This window comes from Primulina tabacum, chromosome 18, assembly GCF_025594145.1.
Source record: "Primulina tabacum isolate GXHZ01 chromosome 18, ASM2559414v2, whole genome shotgun sequence".
In the NCBI taxonomy this organism is placed as follows: Eukaryota; Viridiplantae; Streptophyta; class Magnoliopsida; order Lamiales; family Gesneriaceae; genus Primulina; species Primulina tabacum.
Window position 1 is genome coordinate 23,346,588 of NC_134567.1, and position 20,800 is coordinate 23,367,387.

The 20,800-nt window shown below is 37.9% G+C and overlaps 1 protein-coding gene across 1 annotated transcript; it reads right to left on the bottom strand.

Moving 5' to 3' along the window:
* Positions 1-17,105: 17,105 nt before the first annotated feature.
* Positions 17,106-18,422, bottom strand: LOC142532384 (uncharacterized). The gene has a single exon (XM_075638695.1). It carries the CDS (start codon positions 18,420-18,422, stop codon positions 17,106-17,108), a length of 1,317 nt encoding a protein of 438 aa, XP_075494810.1.
* Positions 18,423-20,800: the final 2,378 nt, after the last annotated feature.

The window sequence follows — 20,800 nt, forward strand, 5'->3', positions numbered from 1 at the left end:
GAATATATTGATCAACCTCCTGTTTACATTAAGGTTACAAATGAACATAAAGTTTATAAAATAAAGAAAGCTTTATATGGATTAAAACAAGCTCCTTGCGCTTGGTATAGTAGGATTGATGCATATTTTTTGAAGGAAGGTTTTAAAAAATGTCAACATGAGCATACACTTTTTATTAAATTTCATGGAAGAAATATGCATTTTTTTGTTTGTATGTGGATGACTTAATCTTTACAGGAAATGATAGGGTCATGTTTGAGAAATTTAGGAAGTCTTTGATTGTTGAGTTTGATATGTCTGATTTGGATATCATGCATTACTTTTTGGGTATTGAAGTGAAACAATCTGCTGCTGGGATTTTTATTTCTCAAAAGATATATGTGCAAGAAGTTTTAGAAAGATTTAAAATTAAGAATTTCAATTCATTGAGCACTCCTATGGAAACATGATTGAAGCTTGTTAGAAACTATGAAGAAAGAAATGTGTACAACACTCTTTATAAGCAAATAGTGGGAAGTTTAATGTATTTGACAACAACAAGACCAGATATAATATATGTTGTGATCTCATCAGTAGGTATATGGAACATCCATGTGAGATGCATCTTTCAGCTGCCAAAAGAATCTTTAGATACTTGCAAGGAACCATTGAATATGGGCTATTTTATAAGAGGGTGAAAAGTCATATTTGTTTGGTTTTAATGACAGTGATTATGCAGATGATCTTGATGATAGAAAAAAGTACTTTCGGATATGTATTTATGATGGGTTCAACAGCTTCTTCATGGTGTTCAAAGAAGCAATCGATTGTTACTTTATCAACAACTGGAGTTGAGTACATATATGCAACTTCATGTGCATGTCAGGCTGTTTGGTTGAAAAAAATCCTCGAGGAGCTAAACTTCAAGCAAAAAGGGCCAGTGACAATTTTTTGTGACAATAGTTCTGCAATTAAGCTGTCCAAAAATCATGTTCTACATGGAAGAAGCAAGCATATAGATGTAAACTTTCATTTTTTAAGAAACTTGACAAATGAATGTCATTGATCTTGTCTACTGCAAAAGCGAAGATCAAGTGGTTGAAAATTTACCAAACCACTGAAATTCTGCACGTTCCAAAAGTTGATAAAATTGCTAGGAGTTCGCACCTTAAATGATGCAGCTTAAAGTTTGAAAAAATTTGGCTATTGATAATGTTAAACTGAATGTTTGAAAACTTTCGGTTTAAGGGAGGAATTGTTGGATGACTTGGTCAATAGTAGTGGGTTTTTCTTGAACTTGTTCTACAAGCACTTTCATGCATTTATCTTTTCTGTTTCATTTTAATAATAATGGAGTAGCTTAGCCATAGTTTATAGGAGTAAGTTTGCACATTCACAGATTTATAGTTAGTGATAATCTGTTGCTAATTTTGGTGATGGACGTTGCAATATCTGTAAATTTAAGCAAGTCACTCAATGAATAAATGAGAAGACAAGAAAAAGTCTTTCTATTCCAATATCTTATTGTGTCCTCCTCTGTATGTCCTTATGTCCTTTGATAATTCTACAACAGGGTTGAACCCTAGCCTTTGTTCTTTCAACTTATTAAGCCCCAAATCCTCAATCAAACCCCCAAAAGCATCCCTATCGATGCCTACGGTGGTGGTTTGGGGATCAAAAGCACCAGCAAAAACTGAGGGTTCGATAGTTTGCGTACGAAGATGTGAAAGACAATTCATAAAAAATAACTCATTTAGAACCTCACCCTATTTATTACCCGATCTGTTTTTTACCCTTATTTCTTCCAATAAACACAAAAAAAAATTACCCTATTTATTACCCGATTTATTACCCGATCTGTTAATTTGATATTATTGATTATGAATTGATGTGATTATAGAAGAACCACTCCGAGACATGATTTGAAATAGCATGTGATATGGTTTGTGCGAGGACAGAAGGTCTAGCGCATATGCGCGACACGAGCCGCGCATATGCACGAGCAAGGCAGAAAACCTCGCGCATATGCGCGAGAAGAAGGCGCGCATATGCGCGAGTATGTGAAGAAGACAAGTGCCGAGACAGTAGGCCTCGCGCATATGCGCGGGGACAGGGCGTGCATATGCGCGAGCAGTTGCAATGAGGAATGCCGAGGCAGAGAGTCTCGCGCATATGCGCCGATAAAGGTCACGCATATGCGCGAGACATGCAGTACAAAGAGATGAGACACTTGTCTTGGCCATGCAATAAATTGATAATAATCCTTCATTTCTGATTGTTGGCAACGAAGAAGAACCGAGACCTTCTCTGGGAGAATTTATATGCTTTTCATTTTAAAAACTCGATTACGCGAGATCCGTCCATCAGAATTTCAATCCGAGTTTAGTATTGTGCTTCTATCGACAAGAGCTTCAAAAATACGTAAGTTTTCTTATGTTTCGCTATGATTTGAAAATATGATATAGAAGAAATCATGATATGAATGATATTATCTGTTCCTGAGATTGTTGTAATCGTATAATCGAAACCGGATCGAAGAACGGATACCGTATGAAATTGTTACCATTTTCATATTTGATATGATTGAAAATATACAGATTTGGTATCAGATTGTGTTTGCTATTGATTATGAGTTAGGATTTGTATCTGTTGATATGGTATTGCCGGTATATCGAGATTATGCTGTTATGCCGTCGAAACAGAATTAGATCGAGTTCTGATCATATCCAGTATTGATTGAGTTGTATATTGATATTGTATATTCGAATGTCATTGCCAGATTGAGTATTGACAGCTTCGAATTCAAGACTTCGACTTCGTCAGATCGACAAAAGAAAGGTATAAATCAATGTTAAACCGAGAAGATACGTCTCGAGTTAGATTCGACTTGAGTTTCCCAAAACCACATACTTTATTGTAATTGCATTGATGTTTGCAATTCATGAGATTGATGTGCTTAGACTATTGATTTATAGCAAAGCATGTATTGAGTATATGGCAGAGGTGCCAAGTCACTGGACATTTGGTTTATATCGATGTTGCTTAGGAGTAGATCGACTCCAATTGTAGAGATTCGATATGATGTACCAAAGTCCGGGAACTGGGATCCCTAGATAAGAGTCGAGTCTAAGATTAAGATTCAAAGAATTTGATTTACAGTTTTATATCGATTCATGTCTTTCAAATTATGATACATGTTATTGATAACTGTTCCATGCTTTTATATCTGTTTATATGATTGCATGTATACATTGTTTATACTGGGAATATATTTCTCACCGGAGTTATCCGGCTGTTGTTGTGTTTGTATGTGTGCATGACAACAGGTGGGACAGGATCAGGGTCGAGAAGAGGACGAGAGATTGAGATTAGAGTGGAGATTCAGACCCAGAAGTAGAGTTGTTTTCATCACTTGATATGTAGTGAATGAACAGTAGTTTGTCATGATTTTCTTTTGTACAAGACTTGTACTTTTGATCTTGATGTTGATCTTGTATATGAAATAAGATTAATTTTCATATGTTGCGCACTCATGTATTTTAAAAAAAAATTTATGAACCAAGTTTAATTAATTGATCCATTTACTCCTAATGATGATTGAAAACAATGAATTAGGATAAGAAAATAAACAGTAAATCAGAGTTCAAAAAGCGTTAAGGAGTTTTAATCATCTGTTCCAATGTCTCGGCACAAGGTATCCTCATCCTGAGGATCTTGGCTTCTTAAAGATGATTCTGTGTGATGTCCTCCTTCTGTCATTCTTCCTTCTGCTTCTGGTCTGCCTTCTGTTTCCCCCTTTTTGGCATCAAACCCCTGAACTCGAGTAAGTAAGAAATCCACTCGTCCAGTAAGAGTAATAAGTCCAGTATGCAGTATATCCAGAATTGGCGTTTGATTCGAAACATGTTCATTTAGAGCTTGAATTGCTTGAGATTGAGACTCAATCTTGTCGTTGATAGTTTCGATTTTGGAGTCAGTAGCCGTAATTTGAGTTGAGATGGATTGAAGAGATAAGTCATGAGCAGAGATAGTACGAAGAACATCAGTTTGACCGATTACGAGGTGAGCATGACTTGCCAAGACATTTTTTCGGAAGAGATCAGATTCAACTTCAAGTTTTGACAATGATTATGCCGTGTTAAGGACATAATTCATTATGCGTTTGCGGAAAAAGTCGGTGGCACTGACCTCACCAGTATGATCAAAAGATAACTGCTTGACGATTTCGGAAATTCTATCAATAGATCGCCTCAGTGTTTCGATCTCAAAATCAAGATTGAAGTGCTCTTCTTCTGGGGAGGGGCTTTTGGCCAGAATACGTTGCTGGATTTCAGCAAGATGAGCAACGTGAGCAATATGAGTCGGGGATTCAGCAGTATGGACAATCAGTGCAGTAGAAGGGACAAGTTCTGTAGGAGCATTAGAAATTGCAACAGGCTGTTCAGAAGAGGTTCCTCCAGCAGCAGTAGATGGTTTATGTGCTGCATTTCCTTGTGGTTCTGCAGCTTCCAAGGCTTCCAGTTGTTTGGTGACTGGAATGGATATAGATGGATCATTCAAAATAGCTTCCATTGCCACTCGATGTTCAGCTGAGAAAATCTCTAGATTTGGCAATGATTGAGATTGAGTAGCATCTGATACTGCCATGGGTAGGCCTGCTGGTTGAACTGTTGGTTGGACTGCTTGTTGGGGCACTAGTTGAACCACATCTTCAGCCTGAACTGCTTCTGGTGAAGCGGAGACAGTAAGAACAATGGATTTAATGACTTCATCCATCGAAGCCAATTCTCGAACAGAAATAAGAGACGAAGATTGACTAGGCCGCTTAGGTGATGCAGGAGTACTAGAGACCTTAGCTTTTGGTAAAGCTGTAGTTCGTTCCTCAACTGGCTTGGTCTGAGTAAAGATTGGAACGAAACCTACTGAATATTGTGCAGGTTCTCCAAAGGCATGTTCTTGAGCAAGAAGTTGCTCATTCATTATTCTCAATCGATCAGTCAGAATGCGAATGACATGCTGATCTTGAGCAGCAGTAGGAATCATAGAGTTGAAATTAGACTGAAGAATCTTTAAGACAGATTTCAGCTTCTGTTGCTTCAGTTGCTCAAGAATAAAACTTCGTCTGCTCATCGCTTCAATCACATTATCAGTTATGGCAAGTTCAAAAACTTTCTTCTCGTACTTCATCATTCTTCCAAAGGTACCTTCTGTCCTGAAATATGAGAGAAGATGAAAAACCTGAACCTTATGTCATTCGTCGAAGAACGTCATGCCTTTATTGGCAGTTCTCTCAATTTCCTCTATGTGAAGATCAACACCAGTGAAAACAGATGATTTGGTGCCATGAGATTGTGATTCTACAGCAAGTTTTCCTTTGCCTTTATCAGAAGATGATATAGGCATCACTGGTCTAAATGCAGAAGACCCAGCGATGGATTCCCGAATGACAACTCCAGAAGTCGGTCTGAAGATCGAAGCAGTAGATGAAGTGGTTGCAGTAGAAGTATCTACTGGTCTAGAGGCAGGGACTGATTCTGGCAAAGAAGAGGTGGCTTCTGGAAACACTTGTCTCAAGAGGACAGTGTCTAAATCAGTGATTGCTACTGTTTTCTTGATGCGAACAACAGTGCGAGCTTTCTTCTTGCTAGGAGTGGTTGGTAGAGATGCCTTGGCAGGAGCAGCAGACTCCTCAAATACTGTTTTGTCAGAATCAGTGGAGAAAATCACTCTCTTTCTCTTTATCTTGTTCTGAGGTCCTAGAGCCTCAGTTTGAGCATCTCTCACTTCCTTCTTCAAAGCAATGAACTCAGGCACATTTGGATTTGGCCTTAGCGCAAGCACATTGTCAGCATCAGCCATTGTGACGTAAGAGATGTCCTGATCAGTAGTAAGAGGAAAACCAGAATCTTTCAGCATCTTGCTGATTTGAACAGCAAAGCCAGAACTCTTCCTTAACACCATATCCTTCATTATTTTGAAAAGAAATCAACTTCAATCCACCTGAAACCCAGAAGTAATAGCGACCATGACTTTAACTTTCTCCTTGGTCAGCCTATCAAAGGTGCCGGCTTTGACCAAAAGTGCTTTTGCAACAATATCAGCAAGTACTTGATATTCCATTTTCAAAATTTTCTTGAAACAAGAAGGAGAGAGTTCCTCTCCAGAAGCTGAGAAGTTAAGGAGGGCAGAGGACATCTCCTCCTTAGAAATGCCAGTAAACTCAGAAAATCCAGAAAATGGTAGAAAGAAAGTTGATCCTAATAGGGCAGCGTCGATGGAGATTGATGCATTGTCTTGGGAATATGTGATTTTCCATTCTTCTACACTTGCCTTAGCATAGAAATCTAGGAGAGCAGTTTTGTAAATAACAGCAGGTGCTTCCAAGAACCTTCTTAGGCCAGTTTTCTCAATAGCTTGAAACATCTTCACGAGATTTTCGTCGTTGATTGTTAAGACTGATGCAAAGTTAACTTGATAAGCTTTCAGTGCATATGCTCCGGCCATATCTGCAATCAGGATAACAATAAAGTAGAATCTGTAGAAGAGATGAAAGCAAGAGAAAACAGTAGCTATAGATCAAAAGTCTGAAAGCGTAAAAGTGAAATGAGATGAAAGAGGCGGTTAATATTCAAACATGTACAGCCGTCAGTGAAACATAAGGACACGTGTCAATATGTTTACAGTTGAGTATTTGGAAAGTTGAACAGAGGGTTTCAGAAAGACTAATGATTTAAAAAAGGAATTTGAAAAGAAAAGAAAAGAGCGGGTTGTCCAAATGGTTACTGAAAATAACCAGAAGAGGATTTGTCGTTTTATGATAATATCTACTGGAAATCATAAAGTACTGAATTATTTTCAACAGTAGACACACTGTTTTATCGAAAAGACAAACATCCTTTTGTTTCTGATAAAGCACGGAAAAACAAAAGACAGAATAAAATAATATTCCCCCTCAATTAATGCAAGTAATAAATGCAAAAGATTGATATCTGAGATAATGATAGATGACTCTCGCTATTCGTGCAGGATGTGATCGGTAGGGCGTCTCTTTAGCTTCCCAACATTCTATATAAGTACCTGCAATCTTACAAGTTAAAATAATTACTCAAATAATAACAAAACACAAATGGATTATGCAAGTATGCTTTCGGAGTCTTCTCCAGAGACTGATTCAGCAGAGGAGTTCCAAGGACCATTTCCAGCGTCTCGTAATATGATGTTTGAAGACATCCGTTTTCAAGTTATGAAGTCTTGAAAGAAATTCATTGGCCTGTAATATGAACAATCGGTTAGATTGTTCCTTTTTATTAGGACTAAGCTGCGGAATCATCCCGTTCAGCAACCACGATCATGCCAAGAGAGGGGATTCCAGCAGATCTTAGTTAGGTTCCTGCTGAAGTACTTTGCAGTACTTCAAGCTGCTGATATCAACAAATTGTAATAGATAGAAACAATGTAATGCATCTGGTTTTATGAATGAAATATTCCATTTTGTCGTATTTGAGTTTATCTACTGCTTTTACTTAATGCAAATAAGTGAATAAACAAATAACAAGAAATAAACAGAAGGAAGAGTGACAAAAACTTAGTCTGAAAAATTTAATGCTCGATGACTCCTCGTCTTCCTCAAGTCTTATCTATAAATAAAGATGACTTCTGCTTGAAGTAGCATTGTATTCCGATGGATTGTGAAAGTAGCACTCATGTCCCTCATCCTTCATGGACACCTCAACTTCTGCAAGAATTAAAACAAGGTGCAGAAGACTTCATTTTTGACGAGGTTATGTCCATTTGGACTATTGTTCATGACCTCCAAACAATCAATATTGGAGAGTTTCCTGCTTCTGCTAAACAGAGGTCACTTGCAAGAAGATTCAAGAGGCTTGCTCGAGTTGATCACATATCCGATCTGGTCAAAGATGATGTGCTGAACCATTTGCTGCTGTCAAGAGAGTGGGAGTGGCTTGACCTTTTCACCAATTCTGAAAACTTACGGAATATTAGAAGTCATGATTTGAATAATTGGTTTAGAATGTGGCAATATGCTGTAGAAAGAAATTTGAATCAAGTTATAAGACGTCGATTTCATTCTTAATAAAATAACAGTAGTTACCACAAATTGTCTCCTTTTCTTATGAACTCACTGATATTAGATGAGAAACAAATAACTGATAGCAATTAAAAGAATGATAGCAACAATATATTCAAGTTAAATCAATTAAACCAAGAACATTTCGAAAATAAGAAAACTTATTCTCAGACAGAGGCTTTGTAAAGATGTCTGCTACTTGTTGATCAGTAGAAACGTATTCCAGACGAATGTCCTTCTTCTGCACATGATCTCTAATGAAATGGTGTCTGATATCTATGTGCTTTGTTCTGGAATGAAGTACTGGATTTTGCGTGATTGCTGTAGCACTGGTATTGTCACAGAATATGGGTGATTCAGAAGCATGAACTCCATAATCTTTAAGATTGGTATGCTGTCGTTGACCACCAAATTAATTCCTACCCTTTTAAATAAAAACAAGTGTAATGGTGAGTAGGGTCGAATCCACAGGGAACGGTAGATTTATTTCTTTTGATAATAAAAATAAAAAGGGGGATTTGTTTTGATAATTACTAAATAAAATAACCAAAGCTAAAATTACCAAGCAAGAAAAATACTGAATCTAGAATTGAAAATTAATCGACGAGAATAAAGTGAAGAATTTATTAGGAGAAAATATTGATTCAAGAGGATTCTACTATTTAATTATATCACTGTTCATCGGTTAACCAATCATTTATTCATGTGATTCCAAGCAATTAACCTTAGAATAATAGGGCTAGCCGCTAAAATTCTTGTGTTTTCCTAAATTTTGACCGAACCCAGCATCCAGTCAAAACTTACCAATAATCAATTGGGCACGATAACATTCTATATTAATTAAAGGTAGCATTTTAGTTTTGTGAAAACAGAAATCTAACAACCGAGATAGCTGCAATTGATAGATCGAGTTTCACCGATTTATTTAGATTACACATGTTATGATAGCACATCACATCTAACCTATTGCTACTCACGTACCAATCGTTCATGACAATTACGGATCACTGAATTCATGGTTAGCATTAGAAAATCATACATCAAATTAAATTGTCAGATTAATTGACGTATAACATTCATATAATTAAATTATAAATCAACAATACTTGGGCAAACAAAAATAATAAATTAAAGTGAAAAAACCTCACAGTGATAAAATTAAAATAGTAGGCTATCCCTTGAATCAGACTAAGAAAATTAGCCTAACATAGTATGATCTACAATATCCATAAAAAATAAATAAGAAAACATAGAGAATTGCAAACTATTTTGTTGGGAGAAAATTCTGGAAGTCTGCGCCTCTTTTCTTCTTCTTCTCTCGTGAACAGTGATTGGAGAAAAAAATTCCTTCTTGCTGCCTCTTGTTGATTCTGTACGTGAATGAGATTTGTTCTAATTGGATAAAAAATCTTCTCTCCTTCTCTTCTTGTTAACATGAGATTTTATGGCCCTTTTTTTCATTTTTTGAAGATTTTGTTTGTTACACAAAATCTTATCTTGCCATTTAGGCAGCTGAAACATAATCACAAGGCGTGGCCACGTCTTGTTACAGGACCTTTTCTGGTTTGGCCATTCTCTTCCAAAACTCTATCTTGGAAACTTCAAATGTGATAAACATCACATTTTTAACTCAAATTTGCCCCAAGATCGTAAAAGTTCCTCATTCAATAAAATTACACAAAATTGTATCAATTAAATACATCGGAGGTTGGAATAATGATAAATATGAAAATAAAAATAATAACTATTACGAGCCTATCAAAATCTCCCACACCTAAACGATGCTTGTCCTCAAGCATAAAATAGATCAACTCATTATCTCAATTTTTCGTCCTCCTTCCGCTTCCTCTACTTATCCAAAACATTTTTCATGCAACAAAACATTTTAATTTCAGAGCATCTCACAAAATAACATCATGAACAATCACTGCAATCAGAATATGTAGAAATTAAAATGCATGGGATTTAACAACTCCTCACAAGATTCTCTCATTCCGCTAATTGATGTCTAGGATATATGTCAACAAACTCTCATGTCAAATACATTGAAAATTTTTACCATAGGCTTGCAAATATATCACATCCTTCCACTAAATGAATGAATTAAAATACACAAACAAAAAGGGTTATAAATGGGTTGTGATGTGGCTAGGGGTAAGGTAGGATAAAAGAAAACAATGAGCTATGAAATTAGAGAAATCATATCAAACTTTTCTCACAAAAAGTATCCAAAAACTCTTATATCTCATTATAACAATCAAGAGCATTTTTTTTTTGTTTTTTGTTTTTTTTTCTTTCGGCTCTTGTTTTTTTTTTCTTTCTCACTTCGTTTACTTCTCTTCTTTCTCCCTCCTTTTTTTTCATTTTTTTTTGCTTTTTTGTTTTTTTGTTTTTTTTTGTAGACGGTGACTATAAGGATTCGAGATTGATTAAATACCAACAATTTACACTATTTTGGATTGAGTGATGCTATTTGTGAAAAGTTTATATGATTCTCCAATTCAAGGTTCAAAAAAGGGGGTAACCAACAAAAAGGATTTATCACGGCTTGTAATGTGGTTATTTTTATTCAAAGAAAAAGGTTGAGGCTCAAACTTGGTTCACTAGGGGTCTATGAATCAGGGTAGGCTCAAAGAACGGCTCAGATGATGCGAAAGAAAATGGTTTGAACCTAATGCCCTTATCATTTTGTCTATGCACCTAATCCACCACAAAGTGTTGACAAAGACATATATAACAATGCAAGTTCTAGAAAAATTAACAATGCAATGATAACACACAATCAAAGAAAATGGAGCATGATATCATGATTGCTCATAGGCTCAAAGCTCACCAAAGAAAAAATATAGCAATTGTGTTAAATCCCACACACTTGTCCTCTCTAACTATCATCAAGAGCAACTTATTCATAATGCAAAAGTGAGAATGCAAAAACATTTGCACGCAAAGAAAACATCATTTTTATTTTTTTTTTCGCATTGGAGGCAATCAGGATTCAGAAGAAAGAGATATCAAATGAACTAGGTGCATGGAACTAACAACGTCACTAAGTTTTTAAAATTTTTTTTAAATGCTGAAAAATTAAATCAAAATACTAAAAACTAAATAAAATAAAAAAAATTCAAAAATCCCACAGTCAAGTCAAACTCAAACTTCTCTCAATCAAATCAAATGCATCCAAAAACTCTCACACCTAAACTTGACATTGTCGTCAATGACAAAAAATTAGATGCTCAACTAAAACGATAAAATAGTAGTAAAAGTTAGAGAACTCCCGTGAAAAATGATGAACATCGTAAAGAAACATCGTCTACTGCTGCGGTGGGGGAAACGGTGGTTCGAATCCCATGTGTCTGTAGAATGCCAACTGATTCAGTTCCATTCTGGTCAATCGTTGCTTGATCTCATCCACTTCCACGTCGGTACGCCTTCGTGATGGAGTAGCAGATGTGGGTGGAGGCGCACGTGAGTCCAAAGGGTCGTCCGGACCATCAGATTCAGAATTGTGGTGGCCGGATCGTGCAGTCACTGGACCTGGTGGACAAAAAGAAAATACTCCTTGCACTTGTTCTATCAATCCCATAGTCTCTAAACAATGCAAATCAAGAGGAAGCATATGACAAGCAACATGAAGGTCATTATTATCAAGATCAATCAACTTCAGGTTGACAGCTAATGCAGTGATCAATGAACCAAGAATCAAATGGCGTTTATGAGAAATGACACCAGCAAATTGAGAAGCCAACCAAAAACCCAAATTAACTCTTATTATGTTTTGCATGCACCACAAGAAAAACACTTCTACTTTTGTTAACACACCCGCGGAGTCTTTTCGACCCGAAAAAGTAAAAGCAAAGAATCTGTGAATGTATATCCACTCTAGGCTGTGCAAGTAATAATCTTTGGATTTACTCGGGTCGTAATCATTCTATGTGGACATAGCTCGATAAAGGGCAATGGGATTAAATTGGTCATGAAAATCACACGCACTATTCAAATATTCATCGGTGTTTGCAAAATCATTTTCAATAAACCCAAAGCAATGTTAAATTCGGTGATTGAAAATTTGAAAGTGCGTTCCATTAACATAAAACGAACTACTCCTGGACTGGGGAGTGTGAAATTATCAGGCTTGAACAATTCAAAAGTGACATAAAACTCACGCACAAGTTCTATATAAGTAGGGCATAAGACAGAAAAATATGATTCCCACCCAATGTTGCGAATCAAATCAAGCACTCCAGTTTTAATATTCAACAATTCCATGGTGGGGTGGTGAATATGCTTGCATGGGATGATTTTTTTGTTACACAATGCCTTATATTTATCTTTTTCCACTTTTTTGGTGAAGGTCAAATGACCATTCAAATCTGATTCAGACGGTGGTAACGAATTCATCCCTTTCCCCATCCTAGCCCTTTTATATGAACGTGACCCACTTGTGCCTATATCCACTGAAGTCAAAGAATTGTATCAAGTAACAGAATTTTCTCCCACAAATACTTCCCAATATGCTCCAACACAGCAGCAATCACAATCAAGCCCAACAAAATATAATTGTCCACGAATTCAGACAACAATGACAAATCAACTAACTGAAATTAAAAGTGTGAAATTGAGAGATGTCACCGATAATAATCGCGATGATGTTGCGTTGGAGACATGGACTGGTGAAGAAAGGTGGCACCTTGTTGGTGCTCGACTTTGCTGGAGTTGCAGACGTAGGGGCCGGGCGGCGGTGGAGAAGGTGCGCGAGTGGCTGTGCAGGGTTGGCGTGGCTATTCGTAGTAGGGGCGAGCTGTTGTAGGTGGTTCTCTCTTGCAACAGATATGGCGAGCGACGGTGTTGTTAGGAGAAGGAGGCGTTGAGGTTAGGAGAAGAGAGGCGGCTGACTGGGTCTCGGCTGTTGTAGGAGTGCGAGTGGCTGTGCAGGGGTTGCACGACGTGGTGGTTCTCCGGCAGTGGTGTTGGTGTTGCGACCGTAGGAGGCGCGAGCGGCTTTAGGGCCGCGACGGTGCTGGTGAAAGTGGCGTGAGTGGATGGCGGTGTCCTGGAAGTGGTGTTGGTGTGGCGCGAGCGGCTCTGGAGATGCGGTTGTTGGCGTGAGATGGATGTGCAAAGAATAAATCTGTGTGCCGGGTGAAGGTGGCGCGATGGCGGTGCTTGCGGCGCGCTGAGGTTATGGTGTGCTGGACGAGGTGTGTGTGCAGGACCGAGAGAGAGAGCGGTGGCCGTACTTGGTTCTGTGCGGGTGGACGAGCGATGTGGTGCGAGCGGCTGTGGAGATGCGGTTGTTGTAGGAGGCGCGAGTGGCGGTGCTGGAGGTTGCAGAGTGGTGCGTTGGAGAAGGTGGTGCTCGGTTGTTGGAGTTGCAGAGTAGGAGACGAGCGGTGGTGTTTAAGACGCTTAGGGAGGGAAGAAAAAAAAAGCTAGGTTAAAAAAATATTTTTTTTTATTTATAAAAAAAAAAAGAAAAAGAAAAAGAAAAAGGAGAAGCTCCTAGCAGTAGAGGTATTTGAATAAGGCGTGGCCACGCCTTATGCGAAAACCTCTACTGGAAATTTTTTTTTTGTTTAAATCAGTAGAGGTGTTTCAACAAGGCGTGGCCACGCCTTGTGCGAAAACCTCTACTGGAAAAATAAAAAAAAACAAGAACTAAAATTTGGGTTGCCTCCCAAAAGCGTAATTTTTTTAATGTCGTTATGCTCGACATTCTTCGTCCCATCAACTTTCAGAATATTGGGGTTTTTCCAACTCGATTTATAGTACTTGGGACGCGCTTTCATCTTCATGTTACACCTTCAATCGATGTCCATTCACTCTGAATGTTTTATCGGTATCCAACTCTTGATTTCCACTGCACCATAAGGGAACACATGAGTAACAACAAATGGACCAATCCATTGAGAACGAAGCTTACCTGGCATAAGTTTTAGCCGAGATTTGTACAGTAGTACTTTTTGACCAACGCTAAATTGCTTTCGCAAAATCGCATTGTCATGGAACAACTTCGTTTTCTCCTTGTAGATTCTCGAATTCTCATATGCCTCCAATCTTATCTCCTCTAACTCTTGTAGTTGCAGTTTTCTCGATGCACTCGCCTCTTCCAAGTTCATATTGCAGTTTTTAACTGCCCAATATGCCCTATGTTCAATCTCCATGGGTAAATGGCATGATTTCCCAAAAACTAACATGTAGGGAGACATCCCTATTGGTGTTTTATATGCAGTCCGATAAGCCCAAAGTGCATCATCTAAACGGATACTCCAATCTTTCCTTCCCGGATTGATTATTTTTGATAAATTAGACTTGATCTCTCGGTTAGAAACTTCGGCTTGGCCAATTGTTTGTGGATGATAGGCTGTGGCAACTCTATGATACATCCCATATTTTTTCAACAAAGCTTCAATTGTTCGATTGCAAAAATGGGTGTCTTGATCACTGATTAGTGCACTTGGGATACCAAACCTACTGAAAATGTTAGATTTGATAAAACCTGCAACAACCTTGGAATCGTTAGTCCTAGTGGGTTTTGCTTCCACCCACTTCGAAAAATAATCAACTGCTAACAATATGTAAAGATAACCTCCTGATGAAGGGAATGGACCCATGAAATCCATGCCCCAAATATCAAAAATATCACATACAAAAATTGGGTTTTGGGGCATTTCATTTCTATGGGACAAAGATCCCGTTTTTTGACATTGTTCACAGTTTTTACAAAACAAATAGACATCCTTAAAAAGTGTCTCCCAATATAAACCACAATCCAAAATTTTCCTAGCAGTCCGTTTTGGTCCAACATGGCCACCACATGCATAATTATGACAGAAAGTCAAGATCGACTTATGTTCAATTTTAGGTACACACCTCCTAATAACTTGATCAGCACAAAATTTCCATAAATGAGGTTCATCCCACACATAATACTTTGTCTCGCAACGAATTTTCACTTTACGAGATTTGCTAAGATCGTTAGGTAAAATTCCGGTAACCAAGTAATTAACTATGTATGCATACCAGGGATTCATACCTTTCACTTGAAATAGCTGCTCATTAGGAAAAAATTCTGAAACAGGCAAAACATTATCTTCGTTCACCAACCTACTCAGATGATCAGCTATTGGATTCTCAATTCCTTTTCGATCTTTGATCTCGATGTCGAATTCTTGGAGTAAGAGTATCCACCTTATCAACCTTGGTTTTGACTCCTTTTTTGTCAACAGATATTTCAAAGCTGCATGATCAGAAAACACAATTACTTTAGAGCCTAGCAAATATGATCGAAATTTTTCTAAAGCAAAAACAATTGCTAAAAGCTCCTTTTCTGTAATGGTGTAATTGCACTGCGCAGAGTCCAATGTTCTTGAGGCATAGTATATGACGTGACTCTTCTTATCAACTTTCTGGCCTAGAACAATCCCCATAGTATAATTGCTCGCATCACACATTATTTCAAAGGGAAAATTCCAGTCAGGTGGTTGGATAATAGGCGCTATGGTCAACATGTTTTTTAGCTTGTTAAAAGCCTCCTTGCAATCTTCTCCAAACTCGAAAGGTACATATTTTTGGAGCAACTTAGACATCGGTAGAGCAATCTTTGAGAAATCCTTAATAAACCTGCGATAAAAACATGCATGTCCAAGAAAACCTCGAATACCTTTAACGTTAGTGGGGTAGGGTAAATTTGTGATTAAATCAACCTTTGCTTTATCAACCTCAATACCCCTAGAGGAAACCACATGTCCTAACACAATGCCTTCTGTCACCATAAAATGACACTTTTCATAATTCAAAACCAGATTGGTTTCCATGTACCTTTTCAAAATCTTGGACAAGTGACTCAAACAATTGTCAAATGAATCCCCATAGACCGTGAAATCATCCATAAATACCTCAATACAATTCTCAATATACTCTGAAAAATACTAAGCATGCACCTTTGAAACGTACCTGGAGTATTACAAAGTCCAAAAGACATACGTCTGTAGGCAAATGTTCCAAAGGGACATGTAAAGGTTGTCTTCTCCTGATCCTCCTGAGCAATGACTATCTGGTAATAACCTGAAAATCCATCAAGAAAACAAAAATAAGTTTTTTCAGCTAGTCTTTCCAATGTTTGATCAATAAATGGCAAAGGAAAATGATCCTTTCTAGTAGCTAAATTAAGCTTTCGAAAGTCAATAACCATACGCCAATCATTTTGCACTCTTGTCGGTACCAACTCATCATTTTGATTTCTTACCACAGTGATACCTGTTTTCTTTGGTACGACATGGATCGGACTCACCCATTTACTATCCGAAATAGGATAGATTATGCCTTCATCTAAAAGCTTGAGGATCTCTTTCATTAGCACTTCTTTCATTACCGGATTCAGTTTTCTTTGGAATTCTCTTACCGATTTGGCATCATCCTCTAAACAAATTCTATGCATGCAGATGGAAGGGTTTATGCCTTTGATGTTCGCCAATGTCCAGCCAATTGCGGTCTTATGTTCTCTAAGAATTGTGGTTAATCTCTCTTCTTGCTCTTAAGTTAACCTCTTCGAGATGATCACAAGCAAAGTTTCATTGTCTCCCAAATAGATATACTTCAAATGATCTGGTAAATCTTTCAATTCCAATTTGGGTGCCTGCAAAACAGAGGGTAGCAATTTCTTGTGAGGGATTAATATTTCAGTTTCTAATTTTGGAACCATGGTTTGTGATTCCTCATCAGTTTCCGAAATTTCCCAAGCGTCAGCTATCTCTCCTTCCACCTCCAACTGTGCCTGCGTGTGAAAACTAACAATCTCATATGTCTCCTCAAAACATTCCTGCGCAATTGAATCAACAATATCAATTGAACATACAGAGTGGTTTTCATTTGGGTATCTCATAGCATCAAAAATACTAAATTTCACAATATCCCCGTCGAATTCGACGGAAAGAGTACCATCTTCCACATCTATCTTGGTTCTAGCAGTTTTCATGAAAGGTCTCCCCAATAGAATCGGAGTTGAAATCGCAGTGGAGTCTTCTTCCATTCGCAATATTTAGAAATCCGCAGGAAATATCAATTCTTTAACCTGCACCAAAACATCCTCCACAACGCCTTCAGGATAAGCATTATATCGGTCAGCTAGTAGAATCATCACTCTAGTTTCTTTTAAAGGACCCAAATTCAGAGCACAATAAATTGAATAGGGCATGACATTAATGGATGCACCTAAATCTAGCATGGTACGCTCGATTTTCAGAGTTCCAATAACACAAGGCATTGTAAACATTCCTGGATCCTTGCATTTGTTTGGCAATGACTTTTTAATAAACGCGGACACACTTTCTCCCGCGCTTACTTTTTCATCAATTTTCAACCTCCTCTTGTTAGTGCACAAATCCTTTAAAAATTTAGCATACCTTGGAATTTGTTTGACGGCATCTATAAGAGGAATGTTGATCTCCACTCTTCTAAAGGTTTCCAACACTTCTTTCTCGTAGTCCAATTTTTTGGATTTTTCCAACCTGGAAGGAAATGGAGGAACAACCGCATTGGAACCAGTAGATAAGAAAGACTTAGAATTTACCTTTGGTTGTTTCTCAGATTCTCCTTCGATCTCTTCCGTTGTGCTTTTTTCTTCAGTATCCTTTGTTGGTGAAGTGTTCTTTTGGTCAATCTCCTTCCCACTCCTCAATACCATGGCACTTGCATTTTCTTTTGGATTAACCACCGTTTGCGACGCTAATTTTCCAGAATTCTGAGCTTCCAACTTGCTGACTGATGTAACGATCTGAGTGATCTGGGTTCCTATATTCTGAATGCTGGCCCTCGTTTCCTGTTGAAATTTTTGAGTGTTTTCAGCTAAGGCCTTTACAATTTCGTCTATAGACATACTTGAGTTGGATGCTTGTTCTGGTGCGTGTTGTTTGTTCCAATTTTGTCGTGGATATCCTTGTTGGCCTCCTTGATTCTTATAACTAAAATTTGGGTTATCCCTCCATCCTGGATTGTAGCTATTAGAATATGGGTCATATCGACGCTGGGGCTGCCCAGGAAATCCACCAATCGCATTGGCTTGTTGTGTGGGTTCCTCTTGTAGTGACGGACACATATATGTAGGATGTCCCACCATAGCACATACACCACAAGCTTTTACCTGTTGCACCTGTCTTGCAACCAACTTTTTCAAAAGAGATGTCAAAGAATCTAACTTTTGGTTGATAGGAGTAACACTTACCTCATTGACTTGTCGTGGAGGGTTGTCTTGCCTAGTACTAAACTGTTGTGCATTGGCAGCCATGTTGGAGATTAGAGCTCGTGCCTTTTGAGGCGTTTTGTTCACCAGTGCACCTCCACTTGCAGCATCAATCATGTTCTTATCAAAAAGCGAGAGTCCCTCATAAAAATATTGAACTAGTAGCTGTTCTGGAATCTGGTGTTGTGAACAACTGGCACACAACTGCTTGAATCTCTCCCAATACTCATACAAAGTTTCCTCATGCAACTGTCTAATCCCACAAATATCTTTTCTAATATTTGCTGCTCGTGAAGCTGGGAAGAACTTCTCCAAAAAATTGTTGTTTCATATTGTCCCAAGTTGTTATAGATCCAGAAGGCAAGTAGTAGAGCCAATCTTTAGCCTTGTCGGCTAAAGAGAATGGAAAAGCTCGCAGTGAAATTTGTTCCTCTGTGATCCCTTGCGGTTTCATGACCGTGCAAACAATATGAAACTCTTTCAGATGTTTATGGGGATCTTCACCTGCAAGACCACGAAAAGTAGGCAATAAATGAATCAAGCCAGATTTTAATTCAAAATTAGCATCAGTAGTAGGGAATTGAATGCATAATGGTTGTTGAATAACATTAGGATTAGCTAACTCCCTGAGTGTTTTCACTTCTTTCAACCTCAAGATCAATGTCCGATTCGCTTTCTATATCGTTAGAGTCCAATGATGCGTTCAAATCAGGAGATGATGATGATGGTTGCCTTTCGCGCCTTAATCTTGCTTCTTTTCTCAATCTCTTAGATGTCTTCTCGATTTCTGGATTGTATTCGAGTTCACCTGTACGAGAAGAATTGAGGCATAAAAAATAAGAAAATAATCAAAAGAAATTAACCTTGCACCATTCCCCGGCAACGGCGCCAAAATTTGGTGTGCTGTCGTTGACCACCAAATTAATTCCTACTCTTTTAAATAAAAACAAGTATAATGGTGAGTAGGGTCGAATCCACAGGGAACGGTAGATTTATTTCTGTGGGGACCCGGACGCTAATCATGTTCTTAATCATCATTGGGACTAATTAATCAATTATAAAACAGGGTCTAAATTTTTTTTTAATGCGGAACGTAGTGAAATAAAACGTATATACATCTCAGTATAAAAGTACAAGTCATGTACCACATACATTTATTCAACTAAGGTTTAACAGCTAATATCACGTGTCTAACCCTATCTCTAATCCAAGTCCGGAGCCTCCACTCTAATCACAATCTCTCTTCATCTTCTCAACCCTGAACCTGTCCCACCTGTTGTCATGCACACATACAAAACAAGACAACAGCCGGATAACTCCGGTGAGAATAAATCCCAGTATAAACAATGTAAACATACAATTATATAAAAACATATATAAACGCATAAATAAGATATCATTAACATGTAGCAACTCAACAAACATGAATGATATAAACACTGTAAATCAACATGTCATCACAGACTCGACTCAAACAACGCGTCGTCTCAGACTCAACTCAACTCTAACCTAGGGATCCCAATGTCTGGATATTGATAATTATATCGAATCTCAGTCGATAGGAATGAATCAACCCTAAACGGCATCGATATAATTCATATATCCAGTGTCTGGGCGAAACAGCCACAGAATTGACGATCAGTCAAGGATTAAGCGAATCAGCCAATAATTAGACGAATCAGTCAAGGACTAGGCAAATCAACCGATAGCCAGACGAATCAGCCGGTAACTTGGCGAATCAGCCAATGACTAGCGAATCAGCAGTTAATACATGCATACAGTAACTAGGCGAATCAGCCGATGACTAACGAATCAGTAGTCAATACATGCAGTGGCTATAAATCAATAGATTACAAACATCAATCTCATCAATTACAAATATCAATGCAATAAACTAAGTATGTGATTTAGGGAAACTCGAGTCAAACCTCACTCGAGTTGTGCAATCCCAACTCAACATTAATTTATACCTTTCTTTCTGATACTCTGACTCTGTCGAAGTCTCGAACTCAAAGCCTGTCAATACTCAATCTGACAATAACAATATTGAGGGTACGGCATCAATACACCACTCAATCAATACTGAATCTAATCAGAATTAAATCAAATTCTGTTTCAACAATATGATGTCATAATTTCAATATATCCAGCACTACCATATCAGTCAGATATCAATTCCAACACCTCATAATCGATAACAGTTCAATTCTGATATTAAATCGACTCCGAAAATCATAACAATTTCATATGGTATCTGTTCTCCAGTCCGGTTTCGATTATACGATGTCTAACATGTCAAGAACATCATATATGAATCCTATCAGATTCTGACAATACCATAATTTCAAAACATATCAAAACGTAGCAAAACTTACGTCCAGTTGTAGCCTACGTCGATAGGAACCCAGTACTGAAGTCGGATTCAAAATCAGATAGACGGATTTCTCACAAAAGGCGTAGGGATTTTCAACCCTTTTTCAGAAACCTTTTTCTCG